The sequence below is a fragment of the Hyla sarda genome, chromosome 1 (genome assembly GCF_029499605.1).
Source record: "Hyla sarda isolate aHylSar1 chromosome 1, aHylSar1.hap1, whole genome shotgun sequence".
NCBI lineage: Eukaryota > Metazoa > Chordata > Amphibia > Anura > Hylidae > Hyla > Hyla sarda.
In genome coordinates this window covers 21,954,901-21,982,870 of record NC_079189.1, presented here as the reverse complement: position 1 = coordinate 21,982,870, position 27,970 = coordinate 21,954,901, and the positions used below count along the sequence as shown (strand labels likewise).

Genomic DNA, 27,970 nt, shown 5'->3' with positions numbered 1-27,970 from the left:
TACGTCACACTGAATGAGTTAATAAATAGTATAATCTGCAATACAGTTGTGACCAGTTTTATCTTTCCTTAGGTGAAGTAAAGGAAATAAATATTTCATAATGGACTTTGAACATAATATTGGCCTCAAGTTGCTGTGAAAGCTGCTGATCTAACAACATGCATCATTATACGTATTGAGTTTAGAGATGAGTTGAGATAGGACACATCTGTATAACATTGTGCATCTGTGTCGGAGCTCGCACCATCTCACGCACTATATATCTACTTGTAGTCACATTGTCACATTGTAGAGTAAGATTAAACTCACCAGATGTGTCCCAGTCTCAGAAATAAAGAAACTATTTTTTGTTTATTTTTTTTCTATTCTTACGTTATATGACTCAGTAAAACAATCATGTTGAATCATTCATGACCAAGGCTCATAGATACCAAAATGTACAGAACACCATCAGCATATCACTTTTTTTCTAATAAATATATTTGATGTTTAGTTTTGCATATATTTTTTTAACCCCTTAATGACCACGGATGTATATTTACGTCCGTGGCCTGCTCCCGCGATATAACGTGTCATATTGGGTCCGTCCCGGCATGTAACTGAAACCAGGACCTGGGGCTAATAGCGCGTGGCAGTGATTGCGGTGCGGTGTGCTATTAACCCTTTAGACAACTTTGAACGCTGCGTCTAAAAAGAAAGTAAAACTTTCCGGCTGCTCAGTGGGGCTAATCTGGACCACCACAGTTAAAATGCGGTGTCCCGATCAGCTAGGATGCAAGCGGAGGGTCACTCATCTTCCTCAGGCACGTCTGATCGGCGATTGATTGCTCTAAGCATGAGATTCAGGCTTTAGCAATCGACCGTCAATAAAAGTGTTGAGCGGCACAGGCCATATTCGAATTCGCGAATATTCGCGAATATATGGACGAATATTCGTCATATATTCGCGGATATTCGCATATTCGTTGTTTTATTTTCGCATATGCGAAAAGTCGCGCATGCGAAAATAACATATGCGAAAATTAGCATATTCAAAATTAACATAACCAAACATTCGCATATGCGAAATTTAGCATATGCTATTTTTCGCATATGCGAAAATTCGCACACCAGTCTCACACAGTAGTATTAGAGCCTTCTTTACACCACACAAGCTGGAAGCAGAGAGGGGTGATCACTGTGATGTGTACTGTGAAAAAAAAAAAATATTCGTAATTACGAATATATAGCGCTATATTAGCGAATATTCGCGAATTCGCGAATATGCGATATTCGCGAATAAAATTCGTATTGCGAATATTCGTGAGCAACACTAGTCGATAACACTGATCAATGCAAAGCTATGGCTTTGCAGTGAACAATGCTAGCAATCAGTGTATGCAAGGGGCTATAACATTGCAAAAAAAGCTAATAAATGTGATTTAACCCCTTCCCTAATAAAAGTCCAAATCACCCCCCTTTTCCCATAAAAAACAAAAACATGTAAATTAAAATAAATATAAACATATGTATTATCACCGCGTGCATATATGTCCGAACTATAAAAAATATCATTAATTAAACCGCAGAGTAAAAAAAAAAATTCCAAAGTCCAAAACAGCGTATTTTGGTCACTTTTTACATCATGAAAAAATGAATAAAAAGCGATCAAAAAGTCCTATCAGTACAAAAATGGTACCGATAAAAACTTCAGATCATGGCGCAAAAAACGGCGCCCCATATGCAGAAAATGAGTTATAGGGGTCAGAAAATGACAATTTTAAACGTATAAATTTTCCTGCATGTAGTTATGATTTTTTTACAGAAGTACGACAAAATCAAACCTATATAAGTAGGGTATCATTTTAACCGTATGGACCTACAGAATAAAGATTAGGTGTCATTTTTACCGAAAAATGTACTGCATAGAAACGGAAGCCCCCAAAATTTACAAAATGGCGTTTTTTCTTCAATTTTGTCACACAATGATTTTTTTTCCCTTTCACCATTGATTTTTGGGTAAAATGACTGATGTCACTGCAAAGTAGAATTGGTGGCGCAAAAAATAAGCAATCATATGGATTTTTAGGTGCAAAATTGAAAGGGATTTGATTTTTAAAAGGTGAGGAGGAGAAAACGAAAGTGCAAAAATGGAAAAACCTGTGGTTCTTAAGGGGATAAATTATTTTTTAATAAATAAATACAGTATATTGCAAAATGATTCAATCCCTAAAAAGCAACCGATTGGTTGATTTTACAAATTAGCCATACTGTAGATTGTTTTAACCAGTATTTTATAGTCAGTGTTACAGATGAGCGAACTTTTGAAAAGTTCAGTTCGCCGTGCACGTCAAACTTTTGGGAAATGTTCAGTGCCTGCCAAAGTTGTTGGTGAAAAACAATTAAATAAGCCTCGAAGCACAAGTAGAACACTGCCTAAGAGATCTAAAGCCCTGTATTACACTAGTAACAGCAACATGTGGTAACCCATGGTAAATAAAGCTTGTTTAACCCCTTCCCACACATGGACCTATATTTACGTCCACTGCAAGATTCCGTTGTATGATGCGGGCTAAGCAGGAGATCATGCATCATACGCAGTGGGTCCCATTTGCTATCAGCAACCAGGCTAATACCAGACATAGCCGATTGGGCTGATGTTCAGTATTAACCCTTTAGACGATGTGATCAAAGTTTATTGCGGTGTCTAAAACAGGATTAAACAGTTGCCGTTTAGCTCAGTGGGCTGTGAAATCGCGGCATCCTGAAAAGCTGAGAGGACAGCAGGAGTCTGCTTACCTTCCTTCCTGCTGTCTGATCATCACTCCATTGCTCCAAGCCTGAGATCCAGGCTTGAGCAATAGAGATGAGCGTAATTTAGAAAAATTTTCCTCCAAAATTTGTTTCGTTCTGAATTTATTTGTGATGAATCACTATTAAAAATGGCTATTTACGGTCTACAGAGAGGCTCAATAGAGGTGTAGAAAACTTTGCCTTGCTAAAACATGCATAGCATGTGTGCTGGGTTAGGGAAATAATACTGTTAATCAGTATGACATGCAGATCAGAGGCGTCGCTATCAGAATCACTGTCACAGAGTGGCACAGCGTGGAGGTGGCGGCATCATGAGGAGAACAGATAGTGGCTGAATGACACAGCCTGGAGTTGGTGGCAGCATGAGGAGAACATGTAGTGGCTGAATGACAAAGCCTGGAGGTGGCGGAAGCATGAGGAGACCATATAGTGGCTGAATGACACAACGTGGAGGTGGAGGCAGCATGAGGAGACCATATAGTAGCTGAATAACAGAGCGTTGAGATGGCGGCAGCATGAGGAGAACATATAGTGGCTGAATGACACAGCGTGGAGTTGGCAGCAGCAGGAGGAGACTACATAGTGGCAGAATTACTATTTACAATTGATCACTAGAAGTGATCACTGAAACCCTAAATTTACCACCCACTAAATTAATTATACTCCTAAAAAATAACTTTTATTTTGCCAACATTTAAAATTTCTAGTGTTCTGTCTCCAATATTGTAATACAGAAGCCGCATGTGTCCACATGCTATTTATTTGTGTCTAATTGTCTCAGGCTGCAGTCCAGAGAACAATATGAACTGGGACAACACTGTTATTAAAAACGTGTACACATTACCCCCCCAACGTTTCACCACAAGACAGTGGCTTTATCAAGGGCTATGGGGTCAATGGCATGTGTTTGAGCTCTGTTTGGGTTTTGATAACCTCCTGTCTAGTGATGTCATACATAGGAAGTGATCTCACAACAAAAAACAGAATTCCATTGGTATTCAGTGTGATTGACAACCGGCATGGTCCATTCAGAACTAGTCTTAAACATCTCCCAATCCATGTCCTTATGCCTCACATGTTAATTAACCAATCACTCCTTCCAGGGGGATGATCTTCTTACCTGATTGGAGAAATCCCCATCCATGTAGCTGCGCCCGTGCTTCTGCGCGACTACTTAAACTCTCGGAGATCCCGAGGGTACATATGCGCATGCGTGGATGTTTTGTTTACATCCACGCTGATTGGTTTACATCATTCTGACGTGTCGCTCTGTAATTGGATGCCGCGGCTCTGACATAAATGAGCAGAACAAGCTGCGCGAGGTGTTTGTTTTTCTAACCGATAACAACAGTATGAATTAACAACGCAGACTAGGCTGCAGAATATTCAGTATATTTGTTAATGCCGTGGATTGACATAGATACGCAGAACATTCTGCGCGAGAAGTTAGTTATTTTTTAAGTCCCTTCTTATAAATTAAATCTAAATATATTTGTAAGGTTATGCAATTTATAATTAAATAGATCAATTATACTTAGAGTAAGGATCAGGATATATGATTATGAGTGGAATATATCAATGTTGGCCCATCTATCTATTAAATCATTCAACTTAATTAGCTAAATAATAAAAACTTTTATTTTTGCATTTCATGTATTGTTCATTCTTCATCTATTCTGTTAACTAGAGATTTAATCATAAATATGCCAAGCCAAGAAATTCTGAGCAAAGAAATCTACAGCCATTGAATTATCCATAAATAAAGCGTAACATCCAAAGTAAGAAAGAAGCAATGCACTTACCATTTCTTATGCATATATATTTCACTTCATATCCAGATCAACAACATTCAGTGTCAGACACCAAGGGAGGGGTAGTGTAGATGCACTACCCCTGCATCCGCCCTACCCTCCCCTTGGCGTCCGAAATCGAAAGTTGTTGATCTGGATATGAAGTGAAATATGCATAAGAAATGGTGAGTGCATTGCTTCTTTCTTACTATGGATGTTATGCTCTATAAACTTTGCCTTGATGACTATGAACCCCGGACACTGTTCAGGACAGAATAAATGGTAAGGACCAAGCAAGATATATGATATTCAACAGTAGTTACCTACACTAGCTACTTGTTATCCATAAATAGAGTTAAATATAAATACATAGGCACAAGGAAAACCCTCCAAAATATATGTACTTCAGTAGAATGTAGGTTTAACATGTTTCATTGCATTAGCTAATGTTTGGTTAAAATGGAGAACCCTTGAAAATTGTTACTAATTTCAATCTAGTACAGAACATGTAAAGGTAAAAAAAAAAAGTAGAGATGATTTATCGTTTATTTATTTCTGTTACATTTTTTTTTTTTTAAGTCTAAATGATAATTTTACAGTCCTGTGCATTCCCCTTCTTGTATTCATTTCGGGCTTGAGGAAAATAATGTAGCACTTTGGGAAAAATATAAAGCCTAAAAGTCCGGCACCTGATGCCAATATAGAAAAAACTTCTACGGCCACCATGTATTTTCCTTTAGAACTCAGATAAGACGGTACCATAGTAATCCAGACACTACAGAACACCAGCATACTGAATGTGATGTACTTGGCTTCATTAAATCGATCTGGTAATGTTCTGGCCAAATAAGCTACAGTAAAACTAATAGCTGCCAGGAAAAATAAATAACCTAGAATAGCAAATAAGGCTACTTGAGATCCCACATTGCACTGAATGATGATCCTTCTCTGATAGGAATGTGTGTCCTGCTCCAGATATGGGGGAGAGAAGTATAGCCAAATAATGCTGATAATAACCTCAATGGCTGAGGCCAACACTACTATACATGTGGACACTTTCTTTCCCATCAGCTGTCTCCATGGACTTCCAGGTCTAGATATTTTAAAAGCCGTATAGACCAGGGTGGTTTTGGCCAATATACGAGACACGGAGATGGAGAAGATGATGCCAAAAACTATTTGTCGAAATTTGCAGGTTCTATCAGAAGGACGACCAATAAATAAAAACACACAAAAAAAGCAGAATGAGAGTGAGACGAGAAGGATGAAGCTCAGGTCCTTGTTATTTGCCTTCACAATTGGTGAATTTTTATGTGAGACAAAAATTTCTAATATCAGAACAGATATTGTCCAAAACAGAAGAGCAAAGGTCAATAATGTTATAGCGAGACTGTCAGAATAGGCGAGGAATTCCTCCTGCCTGGGAAGACATCGATCTCTTTTAGTGCTTGACCATTCTATGAGTAAACATTTTATGCAGTTTTCACTATCTGGAAAGACACAGAAGTAAATTATATTTTATTCTATATATATATATATATATATATATATATATATATATATATATATATATATATATATTTAACACAATATTGCAAAATGCTAGGAAAAGCCTCAAGTGGCTTCAATTCACACACATCTCTAAGTATCGCAACATCTTTTTGTGATATGCTGAGACATAGGGAAAGTTAAAGAAGGACACATAAGTGTTTAACTCCTTAAGGACGCAGGGTTTTTCAGTTTTTGCATTTTCATTTTTTCCTCATCACCTTCTAAAAATCATAACGCTTTCAATTTTTCACATAAAATTCCATATCATGGCTATATGGTTATTTCTTGCACCACCAATTCTACTTTGCAGTGACATTAGTCATTTTACCCAACAATCCACAGTGAAATGGAAAAAAATTCATTGTGCGACAAATTTGAAGAAAAAATTTAATTTTGTAAATTTTGGGGGCTTTCGTTTCTATGCAGTGCATCTTTCTGTAAAAATAACACCTTCTCTTTATTCTGTAGGTCCATACGGTTAAAATGATACCCTACTTATATAGGTTGGATATTGTCGTACTTCAGAAAAAATCATAACTACATGCAGGAAAATGTATATGTTAAAAATTCTTATCTTCTAACCCCTATAACTTTTTTATTTTTTCGCGTACTGGCTGGTATGAGGACTCTTTTTTAGCGCCGTGTTCTGAAGTTTTTATCGGTACAATTTTTTTTATTGATCAGACTTTTTGATCGCTTTTTATTCATTTTTTCATGATATAAAAAGTCACCAATAATATGCTATTTTGGACTTTGGAATTTTTTGTCGCGTTTCACCGTGTGATTTAATTAACAATATGTTTTTATATTTCGGACATTTCCGCACGTGGCGATACCACATATGTTTATTTTTATTTACACAGTTTTTCTTTATGGGAAAAGGGGGGTGATTCAAGCTTTTATTAGGGAAGGGGCTAAATGACCTATAGCACTGCACACACTGATCTCTTATGCTGATCCCTGCAAAGCCATAGCTTTGCATGGATCAGCGAGATAGGGGCTCGATTGCTCAAGCCTGTAGCTCAGGCAGACAGGTAAAGGGACCTCCGCTCGTGATGTCCCGATCAGCCCGACTGAGCTGCCGGGAACTGTTTACTTTCACTTTCAGACATGGCGGTCAAATTTGATCGCCGCGTCTGAAGGGTTAATAGCGGGCAGCACAACGATCAGTGCTGCACGCTATTAGCCCAGGGTCCAGGCTATGAATAGCAGCCGGGACCGACCCGTTGTGATGCGGGGTCACGTCGTAACCCCATTTTAAACACCGGGATCGGGCATAGGGAGTACAGGTGCGCCCTACATACTTAAGAGGTTAAACTACAGGAAAGGATTAAATAACTATATTTACATTCTAATTTCAAAACAGAGAAAACAAGCAGTTGCACTTACCAGAGATTTGCAAGCAAGCTTCTTTATTCAGTCACACAGAATGGAGGGATATGGAGCAGACAAGCTCCACTGAAACAAGCAATGACAGTTTTCAATGACATATGCTTCTTCCATGAGCAGAAGAAAGCATGTGCTGTGTGAAACGGCTGTAGCTCATTCCAGTGGAGCATGCCTGCTGCGTATACCTCCCTTCCCTGCGACTGAATGAGGGAGCTTTCCTGTCACTACTTGTTTTCTCTGTTTTTGAAGATAATGCTTGTTGCCTTGTCTGAGCACTAATTATTATCAAGCTAAAGCTACTTCACTGAATACTATATATTTAAAGAAACCCATAGTAGGTGAATTTTCTTGTGGTGGACTATATTGAGTTATTAATATTCTCACTGTGTTATTTTTGCGCATTTGCTTTATAAATTGGTATTTTATGTCTTGTATATTGGCCAAAACCATCATGGATTATATTGAGTTATTAATAGTGATGTCCCAAATAGTTTGCCGGCGAATAGTTCCCGGCGAACATAGCTTGCGATGTTCGATCTGCCCCCTATTCATCATCATTTAGTAAACTTTGACCCTGTACCTCACAGTTAGCAGACACATTCCAGCCAATCAGCAGCAGATCCTCCCTCCAAGACCCTCCCACCTCCTGGACAGCATCCATTTTAGATTTATTCTGAAGCTGCTTTCTTAGTGAGAGGAGGACAGTGTAGCTGCTGCTGATTTAATAAGGAAATCGATAGCTAGGCTAGTGTATTCAGCGTCCACTACAGTCCTGAAGGACTCATGTGATCTCTTTTATAAGGACAGCACCCCAAAAAGCCCTTTTTAGAGCTAGAACATCAGTCTGCTTTTTTTTCTCCTGTGTAATATAATTGCAGTTGCCTGCCTGCCAGGGTGTGTGTCAGGCTCATAGCGTACATTGTGCCCACTTGCCCAGTGCCACCACTCATAGCTGGTGTCACAATAGCTTGCATTTAAAAAAAAAAAAAACTTTTTTGACTGTAACGTTTCAGGGCCTTCCAGGGCACAGTGTCCCACCAGTGCAACTCATATCTGGTTTAACAGTAGTGTACATTTAAAAAAAAAACACTTTTTTGACTGTGAAATAATAGCAGTCAGTTTCCTTCAAACGTGTGTGTTTCAGGACCTGCCAGGGCACAGTGTCACACCAGTGCAGCTCATATCTAGTGTAACAGTAGTGTACATTTAAAAAAACAACACTTTTTTGACTGTAAAATAATAGCAGTCAGTTTCCTTCACATGTGTGCGTTTCAGGGCCTGCCAGGGCACAGTGTCACACCAGTGCAACTCATATTTGGTGTAACAGTGGTGTACATTTAAAAAAAAAAATAACTTTTTTGACTGTGAACTTCAGACCCACGTGATACACGGTCACACGGTCGCGGGCAGATTGTCCGCTCACTGTCTCCAGATATGGTGGGGGGTGGGGGTGGGAAGGAACAGGCAGGGAGGACAGGAGAGGAGGATGCATACAATCCCCAGCAGTATGCCTGGCATCCACAAACGGGGGATCATCAAACAAAATTTCACTAAGAACTGAAGAAGGGGGGGATTAGGGTGCAGCCCAGCCACTACAGGACCCCCTCAAGGCACAATGGGAGCAGTAACCACATGGGGAGCAGTGTCTGGGATCTCATCCGCAGATGAGAGGAGGCTTGGGAAGAAGCAGGGGCACCAGAACCCATAGCAGGGACAGTATATAACAGTGCAGCAGCATGTATAGGAACAGTTCTTGTCTGTGCTGCACTCGTGGGAGCCGACACCACCTGACCAGGTAGGGGCGAAGCTACAACCCGGGCTGAGGCTGCAGCTACCATAGAGCTGCCTGCCAGGGAAGAGGAGCGCACAGCTGTGCATCCCCTCCTCCCACTCACTGAAGCCCTGGGAGGACTGGGGCTGAGCCTTTTAGGAGGACGTGAGGGACGGGAGGTATGGCGATCCCCTGCAGGCACTGCAGCGCCGACAGGAACCACCGCAGCTGAAACAGGGGGAATAGAGGATGTGAGCAGCAGGGACACCAAGCTCCGCCAGCAGCCGAGAGAGGGCACCCGGGCATCCGCCCGCACCCGCTCCCGAAGAGCAGTCCACACTAGCTCGTTGGCCATCAGAGCTGCAACGATGCCGGTGAGTCCAAAGAGGACATGCCTGGGAAAGGATGAGCCTTATATACCCTCTGGGCGTATCCCTTAAGACCCTCCTATCCCCTCGAAAAGTGGGAGGGAAACACTGTCTTGGCCCTGCATTTAACCCTTTCATTCTCTGCAGTCAGGCTCACCTACCCCTATGCAGTCAGGTAACCTACAGACCAAACACAGCAGGTGTCCCAGGAGGCTTATTGTCACCTTCCGGGGACCCTTGGTGTTGTTCGTGGCTGGGTGGAGGAAGAGACCTTCAATGACATCAGTGAGGACAAGGAACGAGACATGGCTAGCTTGGTATCCAACCTTGTGCAAATGAGGAGTTTGGGGTTATGCAAATGGACTGGTTGTGGTTGTTTGCGGTGCGTTAAACGGGGAGTTTGGTTTGTCACTGCGAAGAGGGCGTAACCCTTACGCTAGCTGATCAAAACAATATCATACCTGATGTTTTAAAGCATGTTATTCAAAACCATTTATGAATGTTAGGTGATTTATGCCTTTTATAGATTAAAACCAGACTCTTCATCAATTATGTTATTTTCCATGAGAGTTTTGGCATGGATCCCCCTCCGGCATGCCACAGTCCAGATGTTAGTCCCCTTGAAACAACTTTTCCATCACTATTGTGGGCAGAAAGAGTCCCTGTGGGCTTTAAAATTTGCCTGCCTATTGAAGTCTATGGCAGTTTGCCCGGTTCGCCCGTCCGCAAACATTTGTAGAAATTTGCATTCGCCGTTCGTGAACGGAAAATTTTATGTTAGCGACATCACTAGTTATTAATATTTGCACTGTGTTATTTTTGCGCATTTGCTTTATAAATTGTTATTTTACTGCACAGACATTTGAAATGGAAAACAAAATAATAAATTACCCAATACTCCATTTGTGGTCTCACTTCTGATTTATATAGAGGCAAAACTATGTTTTTGCCACAACCCTCTATGTCTCTCTTAATGCACTCCAAGGCTAACAAAGTCATGGGATATATCAAGAGGGGCATAGAGGCTTGGGACAGGAACATAGTTTTGCCTCTGTATAAATCAATAGTCAGGCCACATATGGAGTATTGTGTTAAATTTTTGTCACCTGTATATAAGAAGGACATGGCCGAACTGGAGAGGTTGCAGAGGAGGGCGACATATATAATTAATGGTATGGGAGGATTACAGTGTCACGATGCCGGCTGGCAGGTAGTGGATCCTCTGTGCCAGAGAGGGATTGGCGTGGACCGTGCTAGTGGATCGGTTCTAAGACACTACTGGTTTTCACCAGAGCCCGCCGCAAAGCGGGATGGACTTGCTGCGGCGGTAATGACCAGGTCGTATCCACTAGCAACGGCTCAACCTCTCTGACTGCTGAAGATAGGCGCGGTACAAGGGAGTAGGCAGAAGCAAGGTCGGACGTAGCAGAAGGTCGGGGCAGGCAGCAAGGATCGTAGTCAGGGGCAACGGCAGGAGGTCTGGAACACAGGCTAGGAACACACAAGGAAACGCTTTCACTGGCACGATGGCAACAAGATCCGGCAAGGAAGTGCAGGGGAAGTGAGGTGATATAGGGAAGTGCACAGGTGAGCAGACTAATTGGAACCACTGCGCCAATCAGCGGCGCAGTGGCCCTTTAAATCGCAAAGACCCGGCGCGCGCGCGCCCTAAGGAGCGGGGCCGCGCGCGCCGGGACAGGACCGACGGAGAGCGAGTCAGGTACGGGATCCGGGGTGCGCATCGCGAGCGGGCGCTACCCGCATCGCGAATCGCATCCCGGCTGGAGGCAGTATCGCAGCGCCCCGGGTCAGTGGATCTGACCGGAGCGCTGCAGTGAGGAGAGTGTAGCGAGCGCTCCGGGGAGGAGCGGGGACCCGGAGCGCTCGGCGTAACAGTACCCCCCCCCTTGGGTCTCCCCCTCTTCTTAGAGCCTGAGAACCTGAGGAGCAGACTTTTGTCTAGGATATTGTCCTCAGGTTCCCAGGATCTCTCTTCTGGACCACAACCCTCCCAATCCACTAAAAAAAAGGTTTTCCCTCTGACCTTTTTAGATGCTAGAATCTCTTTGACTGAGAAGATGTCCGAGGAGCCGGAAACAGGAGTGGGAGGAACAGATTTGGGAGAGAAACGGTTGATGATGAGTGGTTTAAGAAGAGAAACGTGAAAGGCATTAGGAATACGAAGAGAAGGAGGAAGAAGAAGTTTGTAAGAGACAGGATTAATCTGACACAAAATTTTGAAAGGACCAAGATAGCGTGGTCCCAACTTGTAGCTAGGGACACGGAAGCGGACATATTTAGCGGAGAGCCATACCTTGTCTCCAGGGGAAAAAATGGGAGGAGCTCTTCTTTTCTTATCCGCGAACTTCTTCATGCGTGATGAAGCCTGTAAGAGAGAATTTTGGGTCTCTCTCCATATGATGGAAAGGTCACGAGAAATTTCATCCACAGCGGGCAGACCAGAGGGCAAGGGGGTAGGGAGGGGGGGAAGAGGGTGACGGCCGTACACCACGAAAAATGGGGATTTGGAGGAAGATTCAGAGACTCTGAAGTTATACGAGAATTCGGCCCATGGAAGGAGATCTGCCCAGTCATCCTGGCGGGAGGAAACAAAATGTCGTAAATAATCACCCAAGACCTGGTTAATTCTTTCTACTTGTCCATTGGATTGGGGATGATATGCAGAAGAAAAATTTAATTTAATCTTGAGTTGTTTACAGAGAGCCCTCCAGAATTTAGACACGAATTGGACGCCTCTATCCGAGACGATCTGCGTAGGCAACCCGTGAAGACGAAAAATGTGTACAAAAAATTGTTTAGCCAACTGAGGCGCTGAAGGAAGACCAGGAAGAGGGATGAAATGTGCCATTTTGGAGAATCGATCAACGACCACCCAAATAACAGTGTTGCCACGGGAAGGGGGTAAATCAGTAATAAAATCCATACCAATCAGAGACCAAGGCTGTTCGGGGACAGGCAGGGGATGAAGAAAACCAGCGGGCTTCTGGCGAGGAGTCTTATCCCGGGCACAGATAGTGCAGGCTCGCACAAAGTCCACAACATCCGTCTCCAGAGTCGGCCACCAATAGAAGCGGGAGATGAGTTGCACAGATTTCTTGATGCCCACATGACCTGCGAGATGGGAGGAGTGACCCCATTTGAGGATTCCGAGGCGTTGGCGTGGAGAAACAAAGGTCTTTCCTGGAGGAGTTTGCCTGATGGAGGCTGGAGAAGTGGAAATCAGGCAGTCAGGAGGAATGATGTGTTGCGGAGAGAGTTCAACTTCCGAGGCATCCGAGGAACGAGAGAGAGCATCGGCCCTAATGTTCTTATCGGCAGGCCGAAAGTGAATTTCAAAATTAAATCGGGCAAAGAACAGAGACCACCGGGCCTGGCGAGGATTCAGCCGTTGGGCAGACTGGAGGTAGGAGAGGTTCTTGTGATCGGTGTAAATAATAACTGGAAATCTTGATCCCTCCAGCAGATGCCTCCATTCCTCAAGTGCTAATTTGATGGCTAGAAGCTCTCGATCCCCGATGGAGTAGTTCCTCTCCGCCGGAGAGAAGGTCCTAGAAAAAAAACCACAAGTGACAGCATGCCCGGAAGAATTTTTTTGTAGAAGAACAGCTCCAGCTCCCACTGAGGAGGCATCAACCTCCAATAGGAAGGGTTTGGAAGGGTCAGGTCTGGAGAGCACGGGAGCCGAAGAAAAGGCAGACTTGAGTCGTTTAAAGGCGTCTTCCGCTTGAGGAGGCCAAGACTTGGGATCGGCATTTTTTTTGGTTAAAGCCACGATAGGGGCCACAACGGTAGAAAAATGTGGAATAAATTGCCTGTAATAATTGGCGAACCCCAAAAAGCGTTGGATAGCACGGAGTCCGGAGGGGCGTGGCCAATCTAAGACGGCAGAGAGTTTGTCTGGGTCCATTTGTAGTCCCTGGCCAGAGACCAAGTATCCTAGAAAAGGAAGAGATTGGCATTCAAACAGACATTTCTCAATTTTGGCATAGAGTTGATTGTCACGAAGTCTTTGAAGAACCATACGGACATGCTGGCGGTGTTCTTCTAGATTGGCAGAAAAAATCAGGATATCGTCCAGATATACAACAACACAGGAGTATAAAAGATCACGAAAAATTTCATTAACAAAGTCTTGGAAGACGGCAGGGGCGTTGCACAGGCCAAAGGGCATGACCAGATACTCAAAGTGTCCATCTCTGGTGTTAAATGCCGTTTTCCATTCATCCCCCTCTCTGATGCGGATGAGATTATAAGCACCTCTTAAGTCCAGTTTAGTAAAGATGTGGGCACCTTGGAGGCGATCAAAGAGTTCAGAGATGAGGGGTAGGGGGTAGCGGTTCTTAACCGTGATTTTATTAAGACCGCGGTAGTCAATGCAAGGACGTAGGGAGCCATCTTTTTTGGACACAAAGAAAAATCCGGCTCCGGCAGGAGAGGAGGATTTACGGATAAAGCCCTTTTTTAAATTTTCCTGGACGTATTCAGACATGGCAAGAGTCTCTGGGGCGGACAGAGGATAAATTCTGCCCCGGGGTGGAGTAGTGCCCGGGAGGAGGTCGATAGGACAATCATAAGGCCTGTGAGGAGGTAGAGTCTCAGCTTGTTTTTTGCAGAAAACATCCGCAAAGTCCATATAGGCCTTAGGGAGACCGGTTACTGGAGGAACCACAGAGTCACGGCAAGGGTTACTGGGAACCGGTTTTAGACAGTCCTTGGAACAAGAGGGCCCCCAACTCTTGATCTCCCCAGTGGACCAATCCAGGGTTGGGGAATGAAGTTGAAGCCAGGGAAGTCCAAGGAGAATTTCAGAAGTGCAATTGGGGAGGACCAAAAGTTCAATCCTCTCGTGATGAGATCCGATGCACATTAGAAGGGGCTCCGTGCGGAAACGTATGGTACAGTCCAATCTTTCATTGTTTACACAATTGATGTAAAGGGGTCTGGCGAGACTGGTCACTGGGATGTTGAACCTGTTGACGAGAGAGGCCAAAATAAAATTTCCTGCAGATCCAGAGTCCAAGAAGGCCATAGTAGAGAAGGAGAAGGCAGAGGCAGACATCCGCACAGGCACAGTAAGACGTGGAGAAGCAGAGTAGACATCAAGGACTGTCTCACCCTTGTGCGGAGTCGGCGTACGTTTTTCCAGGCGGGGAGGACGGATAGGACAATCCCTCAGGAAGTGTTCGGTACTAGCACAGTACAGGCAGAGATTCTCCATGCGGCGTCGTGTCCTCTCTTGAGGTGTCAGGCGAGACCGGTCGACCTGCATAGCCTCCACGGCGGGAGGCACAGGAACGGATTGCAGGGGACCAGAGGAGAGAGGAGCCGAGGAGAAGAAACGCCTCGTGCGAACAGAGTCCATATCTTGGCGGAGCTCCTGACGCCTTTCGGAAAAACGCATGTCAATGCGAGTGGCTAGGTGAATGAGTTCATGTAGATTAGCAGGGATTTCTCGTGCGGCCAGAACATCTTTAATGTTGCTGGATAGGCCTTTTTTAAAGGTCGCGCAGAGGGCCTCATTATTCCAGGATAATTCTGAAGCAAGAGTACGGAATTGTACGGCATACTCGCCAACGGAAGAATTACCCTGGACCAGGTTCAACAGGGCAGTCTCAGCAGAAGAGGCTCGGGCAGGTTCCTCAAAGACACTTCAGATTTCCGAGAAGAAGGAGTGTACAGAGGCAGTGACGGGGTCATTGCGGTCCCAGAGCGGTGTGGCCCAAGACAGGGCTTTTCCAGACAGAAGGCTGACTACGAAAGCCACCTTAGACCTTTCAGTGGGAAAATGGTCCGACATCATCTCCAGGTGCAGGGAACATTGGGAAAGAAAGCCACGGCAAAACTTAGAGTCCCCATCAAATTTATCCGGCAAGGATAGGCGTAGACCAGAAGCGGCCACTCGCTGCGGAGGAGGTGCAGGAGCTGGCGGAGGAGATGATTGCTGAAGCTGTGGTAGTAACTGCTGTAGCATAACGGTCAGTTGAGACAGCTGTTGGCCTTGTTGCGCTATCTGTTGTGACTGCTGAGCGACCACCGTGGTGAGGTCAGCGACAACTGGCAGAGGAACTTCAGCGGGATCCATGGCCGGATCTACTGTCACGATGCCGGCTGGCAGGTAGTGGATCCTCTGTGCCAGAGAGGGATTGGCGTGGACCGTGCTAGTGGATCGGTTCTAAGACACTACTGGTTTTCACCAGAGCCCGCCGCAAAGCGGGATGGACTTGCTGCGGCGGTAGTGACCAGGTCGTATCCACTAGCAACGGCTCAACCTCTCTGACTGCTGAAGATAGGCGCGGTACAAGGGAGTAGGCAGAAGCAAGGTCGGACGTAGCAGAAGGTCGGGGCAGGCAGCAAGGATCGTAGTCAGGGGCAACGGCAGGAGGTCTGGAACACAGGCTAGGAACACACAAGGAAACGCTTTCACTGGCACGATGGCAACAAGATCCGGCAAGGAAGCGCAGGGGAAGTGAGGTGATATAGGGAAGTGCACAGGTGAGCAGACTAATTGGAACCACTGCGCCAATCAGCGGCGCAGTGGCCCTTTAAATCGCAAAGACCCGGCGCGCGCGCGCCCTAAGGAGCGGGGCCGCGCGCGCCGGGACAGGACCGACGGAGAGCGAGTCAGGTACAGGAGCCGGGGTGCGCATCGCGAGCGGGCGCTACCCGCATCGCGAATCGCATCCCGGCTGGAGGCAGTATCGCAGCGCCCCGGGTCAGTGGATCTGACCGGAGCGCTGCAGTGAGGAGAGTGTAGCGAGCGCTCCGGGGAGGAGCGGGGACCCGGAGCGCTCGGCGTAACATACAGGACCAAGACAGGTTATCAAGCTTGGGGTTTTTTAGTATAGAGAAAAGATGTCTTAGGGGAGATCTGATCACAATGCGCAAATATATGAATGGACAGTACAGAGATATTTCTAGTGATCTTTTTAAACCTAGGCCGGTAACTAGAGATGAGCGAACTTTTCAAAAATTTGATTCGGCCGATTCGCCGAAATTTCCGAAAAAGTTTGTTTCGATCCAAATTTTTTTGCGGCGAATCTATATTAAAAAAGGCTATTTCTAGCCTACATACAGCCTCTATAGGGGTATAGAACACTTTGCTGTGTTCTAAAACACATATGAAGTGTGCTGGGGTAGTGAAATAATACTGTTATTCAGATAACATGCAGATTACCGGCTTCACTTTTAGAATCACTGCCGCAGAGCAGCACAATGACAGAGCCTTGTGGTTGCATCAGTGTGAGGAGACCATATAGTGGCTGAATGACACAGCGTGGAGGTGTTAGCAGCATGAGGAGAACATATAGTGGCTGAAAGACACAGCGTGGAGGTGTTGGCAGCATGAAGAGACCATATAGTGGCTGAATAACTAAGCGTGGAGGTGTTGGCAGCATGAGGAGACCATATAGGGGCTGAATTGCACAGTGTGGAGGTGTTGGCAGCATGAGGAGACCATATTGTTGCTGAATTACAGCAACAATAGTGTGGAGGTGTTGGCAGCATGAGGACACCATATAGTGGCTGAATGACACAGCGTGGAGGTGTTGGCAGCATGAGGAGACCATATAGTGGGTGAATGGCATAGCGTGGATGTGTTGGCTGCATGAGGAGACCATATAGTGGCTGAATGGCAAAGCGTGGAGGTGTTGGCAGAATGAGGACACCATATATTGGCTGAATGACAAAGATTGGATGAGGCTGAAGCATGAGGACACAATATAGTGTCTGAATGACAAAGCGTGGAGGTTTTGACAGCATGAGGACACCATATAGTGGCTGAACGACACAGCGTGGAGGTGTTGGCAGCATGAGGAGACCATATAGTGGCTAAATGACAAAGCGTGGAGGTGTTGGCAGAATGAGGACACCATATAGTGGCTGAATGACTAAGCTTGGATGAGGCTGAAGCATGAGGACACCATATAGTGGCTGAATGACAAAGCGTGGAGGTGTTGGCAGCATGAGGACACCATATAATGGCTGAATGGCACAGCATGGAGGTGTTGGCAGCATGAGGAGACCATATAGTAGCTGAATGGCACAGCGTGGTGGTGTTGGCAGCATGAGGAGACCATATAGTGGCTGAATTACACAGCGTGGAGGTGTTGGCAGCATGAGTAGGCACTAGGCCTTCACAATCCCTAAGATTAAAAGATGAATTTAGAAATTTAAACCGAAGATTTTGGATAGCGGGTGCTACCTATGATAAAATTTGAATTTCCCAGACCCAGGCCCAGCAGCGGCATCAGTAAACCATATATTGACTGAATGACACAGCCTGGAGTTGGCTGATGCACAAGTTCACACAAGGGCTTCACAATCCCCCCCAAAAAAAACACAACAACATTTTACATTTTTGAAGATTTTGGATAGCGGGTGCAATCTATAATAAAATTTGAATTTCCCAGACCCAAGCCCAGCAGCGGCATCAGTAAACCATATATTGCCTGAATGACACAGCCTGGAGTTGGCTGATGCACGAGAACACACCAGGGCTTCACAATCCCCTCAAAAAACACAAAAATTTTAGAAATTTTTGAAGAAGATTTTGGATAGCGTGTGCTACCTATGATAAAATTAGAATTTCCCAGACCCAGGCCCAGCAGTGGCATCAGGAAACCATATATTGCCTGAATGACACAGCCTGGAGTTGGCTGATGCACGAGTACACACAAGGCCTTCACAATCCCTCCAAAAAACACAACAATTTTTGAAATTTTTGAAGAAGATTTTGGATAGCGGGTGCTACCTATGATAAGATTTGAATTTCCCAGACCCAGGCCCAGCAGTGGCATCAGGAAACCATATATTGTCTGAATGACACAGCCTGGAGTTGGCTGATGCACGAGTACACACAAGGCCTTCACAATCCTCCCAAAAAACACAACAATTTTTGAAATTTTTGAAGAAGATTTTGGATAGCGGGTGTTACCTATGATAAAATTTGAATTTCCCAGACCCAGGCCAAGCAGCGGCAACAGAATACCATATATTGCCTGAATGACATAGCCTGGAATTGGCTGATGCACGAGTACACACCAGGGCTTCACAATCCCCCCCAAAAAACACAACAATTTTGAAATTTTTTAAGAATATTTTGGATAGAGGGTGTTACCTATGATAAAATTTGAATTTCCCAGACCCAGGCCCAGCAGCGGCATCAGTAAACCATATATTGCCTGAATGACACAGCCTGGAGTTGGCTGATGCATGAGTTCACAGCAGGGCTTAACAATCGCCCCAAAAAACACAACAATTTTTGAAATTTTTGAAGAAGATTTTGGATAGCGGGTGCTACCTATGATAACATTTGATTTTCCCAGACCCAGGCCCAGCAGTGGCATCAGGAATCCATATATTGCCTGAATGACACAGTCTGGAGTTGGCTGATGCACGAGTACACACAATGGCCCCAAAAAACACAACAATTTTTGAAGAAGATTTTGGATAGCGGGTGTTAGTACACACAAGGGCCCCAAAAAACACAACAATTTTTGAAGAAGATTTTGGATAGCGGGTGTTACCTATGATAAAATTTTAATTTCCCAGACCCAGGCCCAGCAGCGGCAACAGAAAACCATATATTGCCTGAATGACACAGCCTGGAGTTGGCTGATGCACGAGTACACACCAGGGCCTCACAATCCCCCCCAAAAACACAACAATTTTTGACATTTTTGAAGAAGATTTTGGATAGCGGGTGCTACCTATGATAAAATTTGAATTTCCCAGGCACAGCAGCGGTATCAGTAAACCATATATTGCCTGAATGACACAGCCTGGAGTTGGCTAATGCATGAGGAGAACATTGAAATGTCAGATTTTTTTAGTTGAAATTTAAATCAAAGTTTGAGTGTCCCGGACCCCGTCGTGTGGGTAGAAAGGGCAAAATCTAACAAGCCCCCACAGGTCTCATGTGGCCGTGAGATGTAGACGCAACATTTCCATTGCCCTGACAGGCCATTGTTTCCAAGACTTTTTGCCAACGCAAACACATGGTATGCTGAATGGCCACTGAGACTTGTCCGGGCAGTGGAGGCTTAGGACACAGTGGAGGATGTGGAGGCGGAATAGCACACAGTCAAAGGACCAACGGGCTGACAGAGTGGAGCAGGAAGCAGCATGAGTACACAAGATGGGTTCACAACCCCTGAAATCTCTAGTGAAAATGCATGTTAGGTAGTGCTACCATCCAAAAAATTTAAGTCCCAAGCCCAGAAGCATCAGTAAGCCAAGTAATTCCTGAAAGACACAGGCACAGACATCAGCAGTACACACGAGGGTTTCATAACCCTTCACATTGCAAGATCAATGTTGAAATTTGCATTAAGCATGTATTTACCTACTGCTAAACATTCAAAAACTTAAGGCCCAAGGCCCAAAGCATCAGTGAGGCAAGTAGTTCCTGAAAGAGACACAGAATGAGTCAAGATCAGGCATTCGCAGTACACAAGAGGGTTTCATAACCCCTTACATTGAAAGATCAATGTTGAAATTCGTATTAAGCATGTATTTAGCTACTGCTAAACTTCCAAAAATTAAAGGCCCCAGAAGCATCAGCGAGACAAGTAGTTCCTGAAAGACACAGGATGAGTCAGGAGCAGTCATTCGCAGTACCCAAGAGGGCTTAATAACCCTAATTGATAACCCAAGAGGGTTTCATAACCATAATTGTGAAGTGTTGGTGTAGCAGCATGGTCAATCTACTCTGAGGCATCTGGCATTGGTGGCTGGAAATCCTGGCTGATCCATCCCTGATTCATCTTCACAAAGGTAAGTCTCTCGACATTTTTCGTGGACAGACGAGTTCGCCTTGGGATGACTATGGCCCCGGCCGCATTAAACACCCGCTGTGATGGCACACTACTTGCCGGGCAGGACAGCTTTTTCAGGGCGAACTCTGCTAGTTGTCGGCCATAAATCAAGTTTGGCTGCCCAGAAGTCCAGCGGATCTTCAATGTATGTTGGCATGGCCATGTCAAGGTATGCCACCACCTGCAGGTCCTGCTCCATGTCCACCTGCTGCTGATGAGTTGCTTCACTATGCAGGTGAAGAAAGCTACTCATCTACGACTGTAGACTCAGGCTGCTGCAGATGGAGCTGGTACTGCTTCTGCCATCCCTCCTATCCCCAGCAGCCATGGCAGTGGAAGGTGAGTGCAGAGGGCCCCCCAAGTCAGACCTGCGAGTGGATGTACCATGTCGCCGATAGGCATCGGCCAACTGGCTACGTAGGATCTCTCTGTAGTAGGTCAGTTTGTCCTCCCTTTCAGTGGGTATAAAAAAGGCTCCCATTCTGGGATGGTAGCGAGGGTCCAATAAGGTGGAGACCCAGAAGTCATCCCGCTGACGAATTTTGACAATTCGGGGGTCACTACGCAAGCAACTGAGCATGCATCGTGCCATTTGTGCCAGTGACTCGGAGGGACTACTTGCCTCCATCTCCACTGCATACTGACACGGTGTGTCTGGGTCCTCTGTCTCGCCTTCCTCATAACCCCCTAGCTCCTCTGGCTGCTCCTGCTCCTCCTCTCCTGTCTGATGACAAGAAACACCGGCCATCTCATCCAACCTAAATTGTGCTCCACTCTGCCCCTCATCCTCCTCCTCCAGTTCAGCCCCCACAGGGCTCATGTAGTCTTGAGATGTAGGCGCAACATCTCCATTGCCATACCCAGCCATCGTTTCAATCATTTGTTGTCGGAAATGTAGGAGTGGAATTACGTCGTTCTTGCCATAATCCAGGCAATTTACAAATAATGTGGCTTCCTCAAAGGGCCTCAGCAAACAGCAGGTGTCACGTACGAGCTGCCACTGGTTCACATTGAAGTTACACAGGGGAGTACTCCTATCTGCTTGGATCATTAAGAAATTGTGGTTGCTTTTCTTTGTTAGTATAGTCTGTCCAACATATGGAGGGGGGAATTCCAACGTGTGGCAACTTCACAAATAAGACTATGTTGTGGGATACCGTTCTGACGCTGCAGCTCAAGGAAGGTGTGCTTTGCGGTGTACAAGTGGCTGAAGTGCTTGCACAGTTTCCTTGCCAATTTTAGGATGTTTTGCAAATGGGGTGAAGACTTGAGGAAGTGCTTGACAACCAGATTCAACAAGTGTGCCATGGAGGGCACATGTTTCACACTTTCTTGTCGCAGCGCGGACACGATGTTCTTCCCGTTGTCGGTCCCCATGGTTCCCATTTCCAGATTTCATGGAGTAAGCCATACTCGGATTTCTTGACAAATTAACTTTAACAGTTCCTCCCCTGTGTGACTCTGTTCGCCAAGGCAAACCATGTGAACAACAGCTTGACACCGCCGTGCCCTACACACATGGTACGATGTAGAGCCACCAAGATTTGTATGTGCAGTGGAGGCTGAGGACACGGTGGAGGATGAGAAGGCGGAGTCGCACACTGTCACAGGACCAACTGCCTGAGAGCGAGAGCATGGAGGAGGAAGCAGTGTGATCTGTCCAAGTTGCTGCTGTGGCTGTGCCGGAACCACATTTACCCAGTGGGCCGTAAAAGACAAGTATTGTTCCTGCCCGTAGTTACAGCTCCACACATCGGCGCTGCCGTGCACTTTTGAACACACCGACAGGCTCAAGGACTGGCCCACCTTGTCTTGTAAAAACGTATGCAGGGCTGGCACTGCCTTATTCGCAAAGAAATTAAAAGAAAAAAATGACGGCTTGGGACTCTCCACCTCGGCTCTGCACAAGCCGTCAATTCTCTGAAAGGTGCAGAGTCCACCACTTGAAAAGGGAGTGACTGCATCATCAGAAAATTGGACAGGAGCCCATTCAACTTCTGCGCCGTTGGATGAGTGGGCGCAAACTGTTGTCTCTTGGACATGGCTTTGCCGATGGTTTGTTGATGGAATGGCTGACTAAAAGTGGGAGAAGCAGGAGCATCTGGAGCGACAGAAGGAGGGCTTAACACACAGCTCCCTTCAGCTGAGGTGGTGGAGCCTTGGCTGGATGAAGGAGGGAGCGGATGGCGACTGGGTGATGCAGCAGGCTGGACCACTTCATCGGAGCCACGGTTCTCCCAGGCTGCTTTATGGTGGCGAAGCATGTGTTGACGCAGGGCCGTGGTGCCGACATTGGAACCCTGGCCACGCTTCACCTTCTGCTGACATATCTTGCATGTGGCTACGTGAACCTCCTCCGAACGCTTGATGAAAAACTGCCACACCGCCGAGTAGCTGATTTTCCCACCTACAGTCCACACTAATTTACATTAATTTACTGCTACTGGCGCCATCTCCAGGAACACCAGTTCCACTACGTCCCGGAAAGGTAGGCTGCTGCGAAGCAGGTGGTCTTCCCCGGGCACGTTTCGCTCCAGAATTTCCACTCCTGCCACCATACTGACTGCCAACCGTGCTACCGCCTTGCTGGCTCAGCTGCTGCCTCAAGGGCAACCTGCAACTCTCTTCTCCTGATGATGATGAAGCCTCTTCTGCACCCTGCTACCAATTGCGATTGGCTTCATCATCATCAACAGGTGTCTGCATGTCACTGATGTCCTCCTCAGGTTCCCCAACAGTGTCTGCTTCAGGACCCTGAACCCTGGCAACACAGCCTCCCACATCACTCTCCGCATCACTACTAGGCCGCCTAGCGGAGCAAGTGGCGAACGTCTCCTCCCCTTCTTGGCTGGGCAGTAGCTGCTGACTGTCCTCTATCAGATTGTCCTCAGTGAATAGTGGAGCTGAACCCACAGAATAAGATACTTCTCTAGGAGAGGGAACAGCATAGGACAAAGGCAATGGGAGGACAGGGACTGCTCCCGGGCAATGCCAACTGAGGGTTGTGTCTGAAGAAACCACCGACTGTTGACGGGGGGTGTCAGATGTCACCTGTGATGAAGTGGATGAGCGTGTTAACAATCAACAACGGCAGATGGGTTGCTGGTCGAGACACGACTGCTGGCTGATAACGGGAGCTCAGGCCTCTCGCTGCGACTCCTGCTGCCACTCGCCCCTAGTCTGCTGCCAACTCTGCCTGAAGTATTTAGGCCTCTGCCACTCCTCTGTGCACGTCCTGGCACTTCTCTGCCAGACATACTTAGTGCTTATATACTTCACTACTCTTTAAACAGTATTTGTCTAGAACAGCAGCAGGTGATTACTTTTGGCTGTCCTTTCATAGTATGTAGGCCCTTGACAGATTAACAGGTACAAAATGGTACACTAATTAGATGTACGTATGCGGTATGCACTGATGAGGGCAGAAAAATGTGTAACAATGCGCAGAAAAATCAGTATTTTTGTAAAACGCCAGCCGGTGAGTTCTATTGTTTGGACTTTCACAGTATGTAGGCCCTTGACAGATTAACAGGTACAAAATGGTACACTACTTGGATGAATGTATGCAGTATGCACTGAAGAGGGCAGAAAAATGCACAACAATACACAGAAAAAAATCTGTATTTTTGTAAAACACCAGCCGGTGAGTACTATTGTTTGGACTTTCACAGTATGTAGGCCCCTGACAGATTAACAGGTACAAAATGGATGGTACACTACTTGGATGTACGTATGCAGTATGCACTGATGAGGGCAGAAAAATGCGCAACAATTCGCAGAAAAAATCTGTATTTTTGTAAAACACCAGCAGGTGTTTACTTTTGCCAGGACTCTCCCTGTGTCTTGACTTGTTACAGATACAGAATAGTAGACAGCTTTGATGTAGGCATGTGGTATGCACGTATGAGGGCAGACAAATGCACTACAGTCTGCTGCAAAAAACGTATTGTGAACAGCAGCAGGACACAACAGTGCAGCACCACAAAAAGAAAAAGAAACAGGGATTAACCCCTTAAGGACCCGGGCTTTTTCCGTTTTTTCATTTTCAATTTTTCCTCCGTAAATTTAAAAAATCATAACTCTTTAAAACTTTCACTTAAAATTCTACATGATGGCTTATATTCTGCATCACTAATTCTACTTTGTAATGACCTTAGTCATTTTAGCCAAAAATCTACGGTGAAACGGGAAAAAAAATCAATGTGCAAAAAAATGGATGAAAAAACACTATTTTGTAAGTTTTGGGAGCTTCCGTTTTTACGCAGTACATTTTTCGGCAAGAATGATACCTTATCTTTATTCTGTAGGTCCATACGGTTAAAATGATACCCTACTTTTATAGGTTTAATTTTGTATCACTTCAGAAAAAAATCATGAATACATGCAGGAAAATGTATACGTTTAAAATGTTCATCTTCTGACCCCTATAACTTTTTTATTTTTTTGTGTTCAGGGTGCTATGAGAGCTCATTTTTTGCGTCATAATCTGAAGCTTTTAGCGGTACCATTTTTGTTCTGATCAGACTTTTTAATAACTTTTTATTCACTTTTTTGTGGCATAAAAAGTGATCAAAAATGCGCTATTATGGACTTTGGAATTTTTTTTGCGTGTACGCCATTGAACTTGCGGTTTAAATAGCTGTATATTTTTACAATTCGGAAATTTCCACACGCGGCGATACCACATATGTTTATTTTTATTTACACAGTTTTTTTTTTATTCTTGGAAATGCCGGGTGATTCAAACTTTTATTAGGGGAAGTGATAATTGAAAGGGTTAATGATTTTTTTACACTTTTCTTATGCAATATTATAGCTCCTATAGGAGGATATAACATTGGATTAACTGATCTTTAACACTGATTGATGCATCTCCATAGGAATGGATCAATCAGTGTTTTCGGCGATTGATTTCTCAAGCCTGGATCTCAGGCTTGAAGCATTCATTCGGTGATCGAACAGCGGAGGAGAAGGTAAGAAGACCTCCTCCTGTGCTAAAGCTGTTCGGGATGCCGCGATTATGCCGTGCTCCCTGAGCTAGCCGGGCACTTTCACTTTAATTTTTAGCCGCGCGGCTCAGCTTTGAGCGCGCAGCTAAAGTGTTAATAGCACGCGGCACCGCGATCGGTGCCGTGCGCTATAAGCGGCAGGTCCCAGCTTCACTATGACGTCGGGCCCGCCGAGATATGATTCGGGGTCGCCGTGTGACCCCGCGTTATATCGCAGGACCGGGACTCATGACGTACGCGTACGTCATGGGTCCTTAAGGGGTTAAACCCTATATTGCACTCTGTCACAGAATGTAAAGAATGATGTGCACAGTTTTTTTTATAGTCTACACACAATTATAAGCAACAGATGATTTGTGGAGCAAAAAAAGCACATAATTGCGCATAAGGTGATAAGATGGTTCATGAAGTTCAGGCAGCTTGTTGATATGTATGAGGCAACGAAAATCTATCTGCCCCTCTCTGATGCAATGCTCAATAACGTGAATAGGAGGTTTATATATCGTAAGATCCTTCTCAGTGAGAACACCAAAGCACTCTGCACTCCTGTCCACAATGCTGATGTGACTAACAGTTTCAGTGGTGCGCTGTGGTATAAGCAATTCACACACACGCAGTCCGTCCTCTCTCTCTCTCTCTCGCTGAGTGCATGGATGAAATGAGCAGCAGCAAGATGGCTGCCGATTATATAGGGCTGTGACATCACAGGGGTCAATGAATGCTGATAGGCTGCATCTCGCATGTGATTCAGGGTCATTCTGCCTACTTCCCCTTCCGCCGTACTTTCCCGCCCTCCCATAATCCCCTGCTCCATGTACTCACATGTGGATCCGCCATTTTAGGTCTCCTTTAGCCGGGAACGCTGTAAAATGGAATTTAATGAAGCGATTCGCGTGATAGAATCGCAGCGATATTCACATTTGTTGCGAATCGAAAATTTCATGAAATTCGTAACAAATTTTGGTTCATTAGCTTTGATTCGCTCATCTCTACCGGTAACTATGACAAGGGGGCATCCTCTACGTCTAGAGAAGAGAAGAATTCACCACCATCACAGACAGATATTCCCTACTGTAAAAGCAGGGAGACTATGGAACTCTCTGCTCCATGATGTTGTGATGTCTGACACAATAAACAAGTTCAAGGGGGACCTGGATACTTTACAGGAAAAATATAATATTACAGGTTATAGATACTAGATTTATGGGGAAAAAACATTGATCCAGAGATTTATCTTGATGCCATAATGGAGTCAGAAAGGAAATTGTCCTCTGTTATGGGGCAACTGATGACTAACTCAAAGGAGTTTTAGCCATTCCCTGGATAACCACAGTAGGGTCATAGGTTGAACTTGAAGGATTTTGGTCATTTTTTAACCTTATGAACTATATTACTCTGCACTTAAGTCTACTGTTTTAGATCAGAACTTAAATAATTATTACCAGTGATATTGGATCTTTCTCCTTCAGAACACATTATACAGTCATAACAGCAGATCGGCTTCTTCTTATTCTTGATCTTCCTGCTACCAGGTGGACAATTTTCCAAACATTGAGATCTTGGTAGCTATAAAGAGAAACACATTTTGTAATAAGGCTTCTGCTAAAGATAGAAGTAAATATCTGACCAATAATTGTGGTATTCTTGAACATTAAAGTTTTAAGCAAGATAAAAAAAATCATGTTACAATTGAATATTTATAAAAAGATTTCATTCAGGGCAAAATTATTTCCCAATCCACCAATTTGTACCTCTTCATTCTTCCAGGTTACCAATGATGTATTGATGTAAAGCTGTTTGTCTGGTGATTTCCATGGCATGAAAGAGCCCACATGGTTAATTTTCTGAAGAGTTTTTCTTATCATCACCCAGTTATATATCATATAAACTGTGTTCATTCCTCCCTTCTCATCGTAGTACAATCTCTTCTCTGATCCATTTTTGTAATAAATATACTTCAAGTATTGATTTAGCTATCAGTAAAAGATTAATCTTATGTTGTAGGAGGTAACATCAACAAATAACATTGTTTCCATGCAAAGTGTTTTCATTAGTCACAATTTCTAGGTTTAGTTTTTAATATTACTGGGGTGGGCAGGTATGATTTAGAAAGTACAGTTTTAAAAGAATCTACTTTTCTAGCAAGGGGCATTTGATGTACATAGCTAGACCCAGCCGGGGTGGGCTGCAATATAAGCCCTACCCCGAAAATAAGACCTAGGCCAGTGGTCTTCAACCTGCGGACCTCCAGATGTTGCAAAACTACAACTCCCAGCATGCCCGGACAGCCGTTGGCTGTCCGGGCATGCTGGGAGTTGTAGTTTTGCAACATCTGGAGGTCCGCAGGTTGAAGTCCACTGATCTAGGCAATGCCCGGGTTGCAAATATTAAAAATCTAACTTTAACTTACCTTAGTCCTCCGTTCCCCCGTTGCTAAGGAACCGGCCTCACTGTTCTCCGCTGC

General features: G+C 44.9%; 1 protein-coding gene across 1 annotated transcript; it reads right to left on the bottom strand.

Annotated features, from left to right (window-relative positions):
- Positions 1–58: 58 nt before the first annotated feature.
- Positions 59–27,970, bottom strand: LOC130368669 (vomeronasal type-2 receptor 26-like; the record flags this gene model as incomplete). Its single annotated transcript, XM_056573104.1, has 5 exons — positions 59–150; positions 4,793–4,844; positions 5,181–6,073; positions 26,949–27,072; positions 27,917–27,970. Coding segments are annotated over 5 exons (1,215 nt in total), but the record flags the coding sequence as incomplete, so codon positions are not given.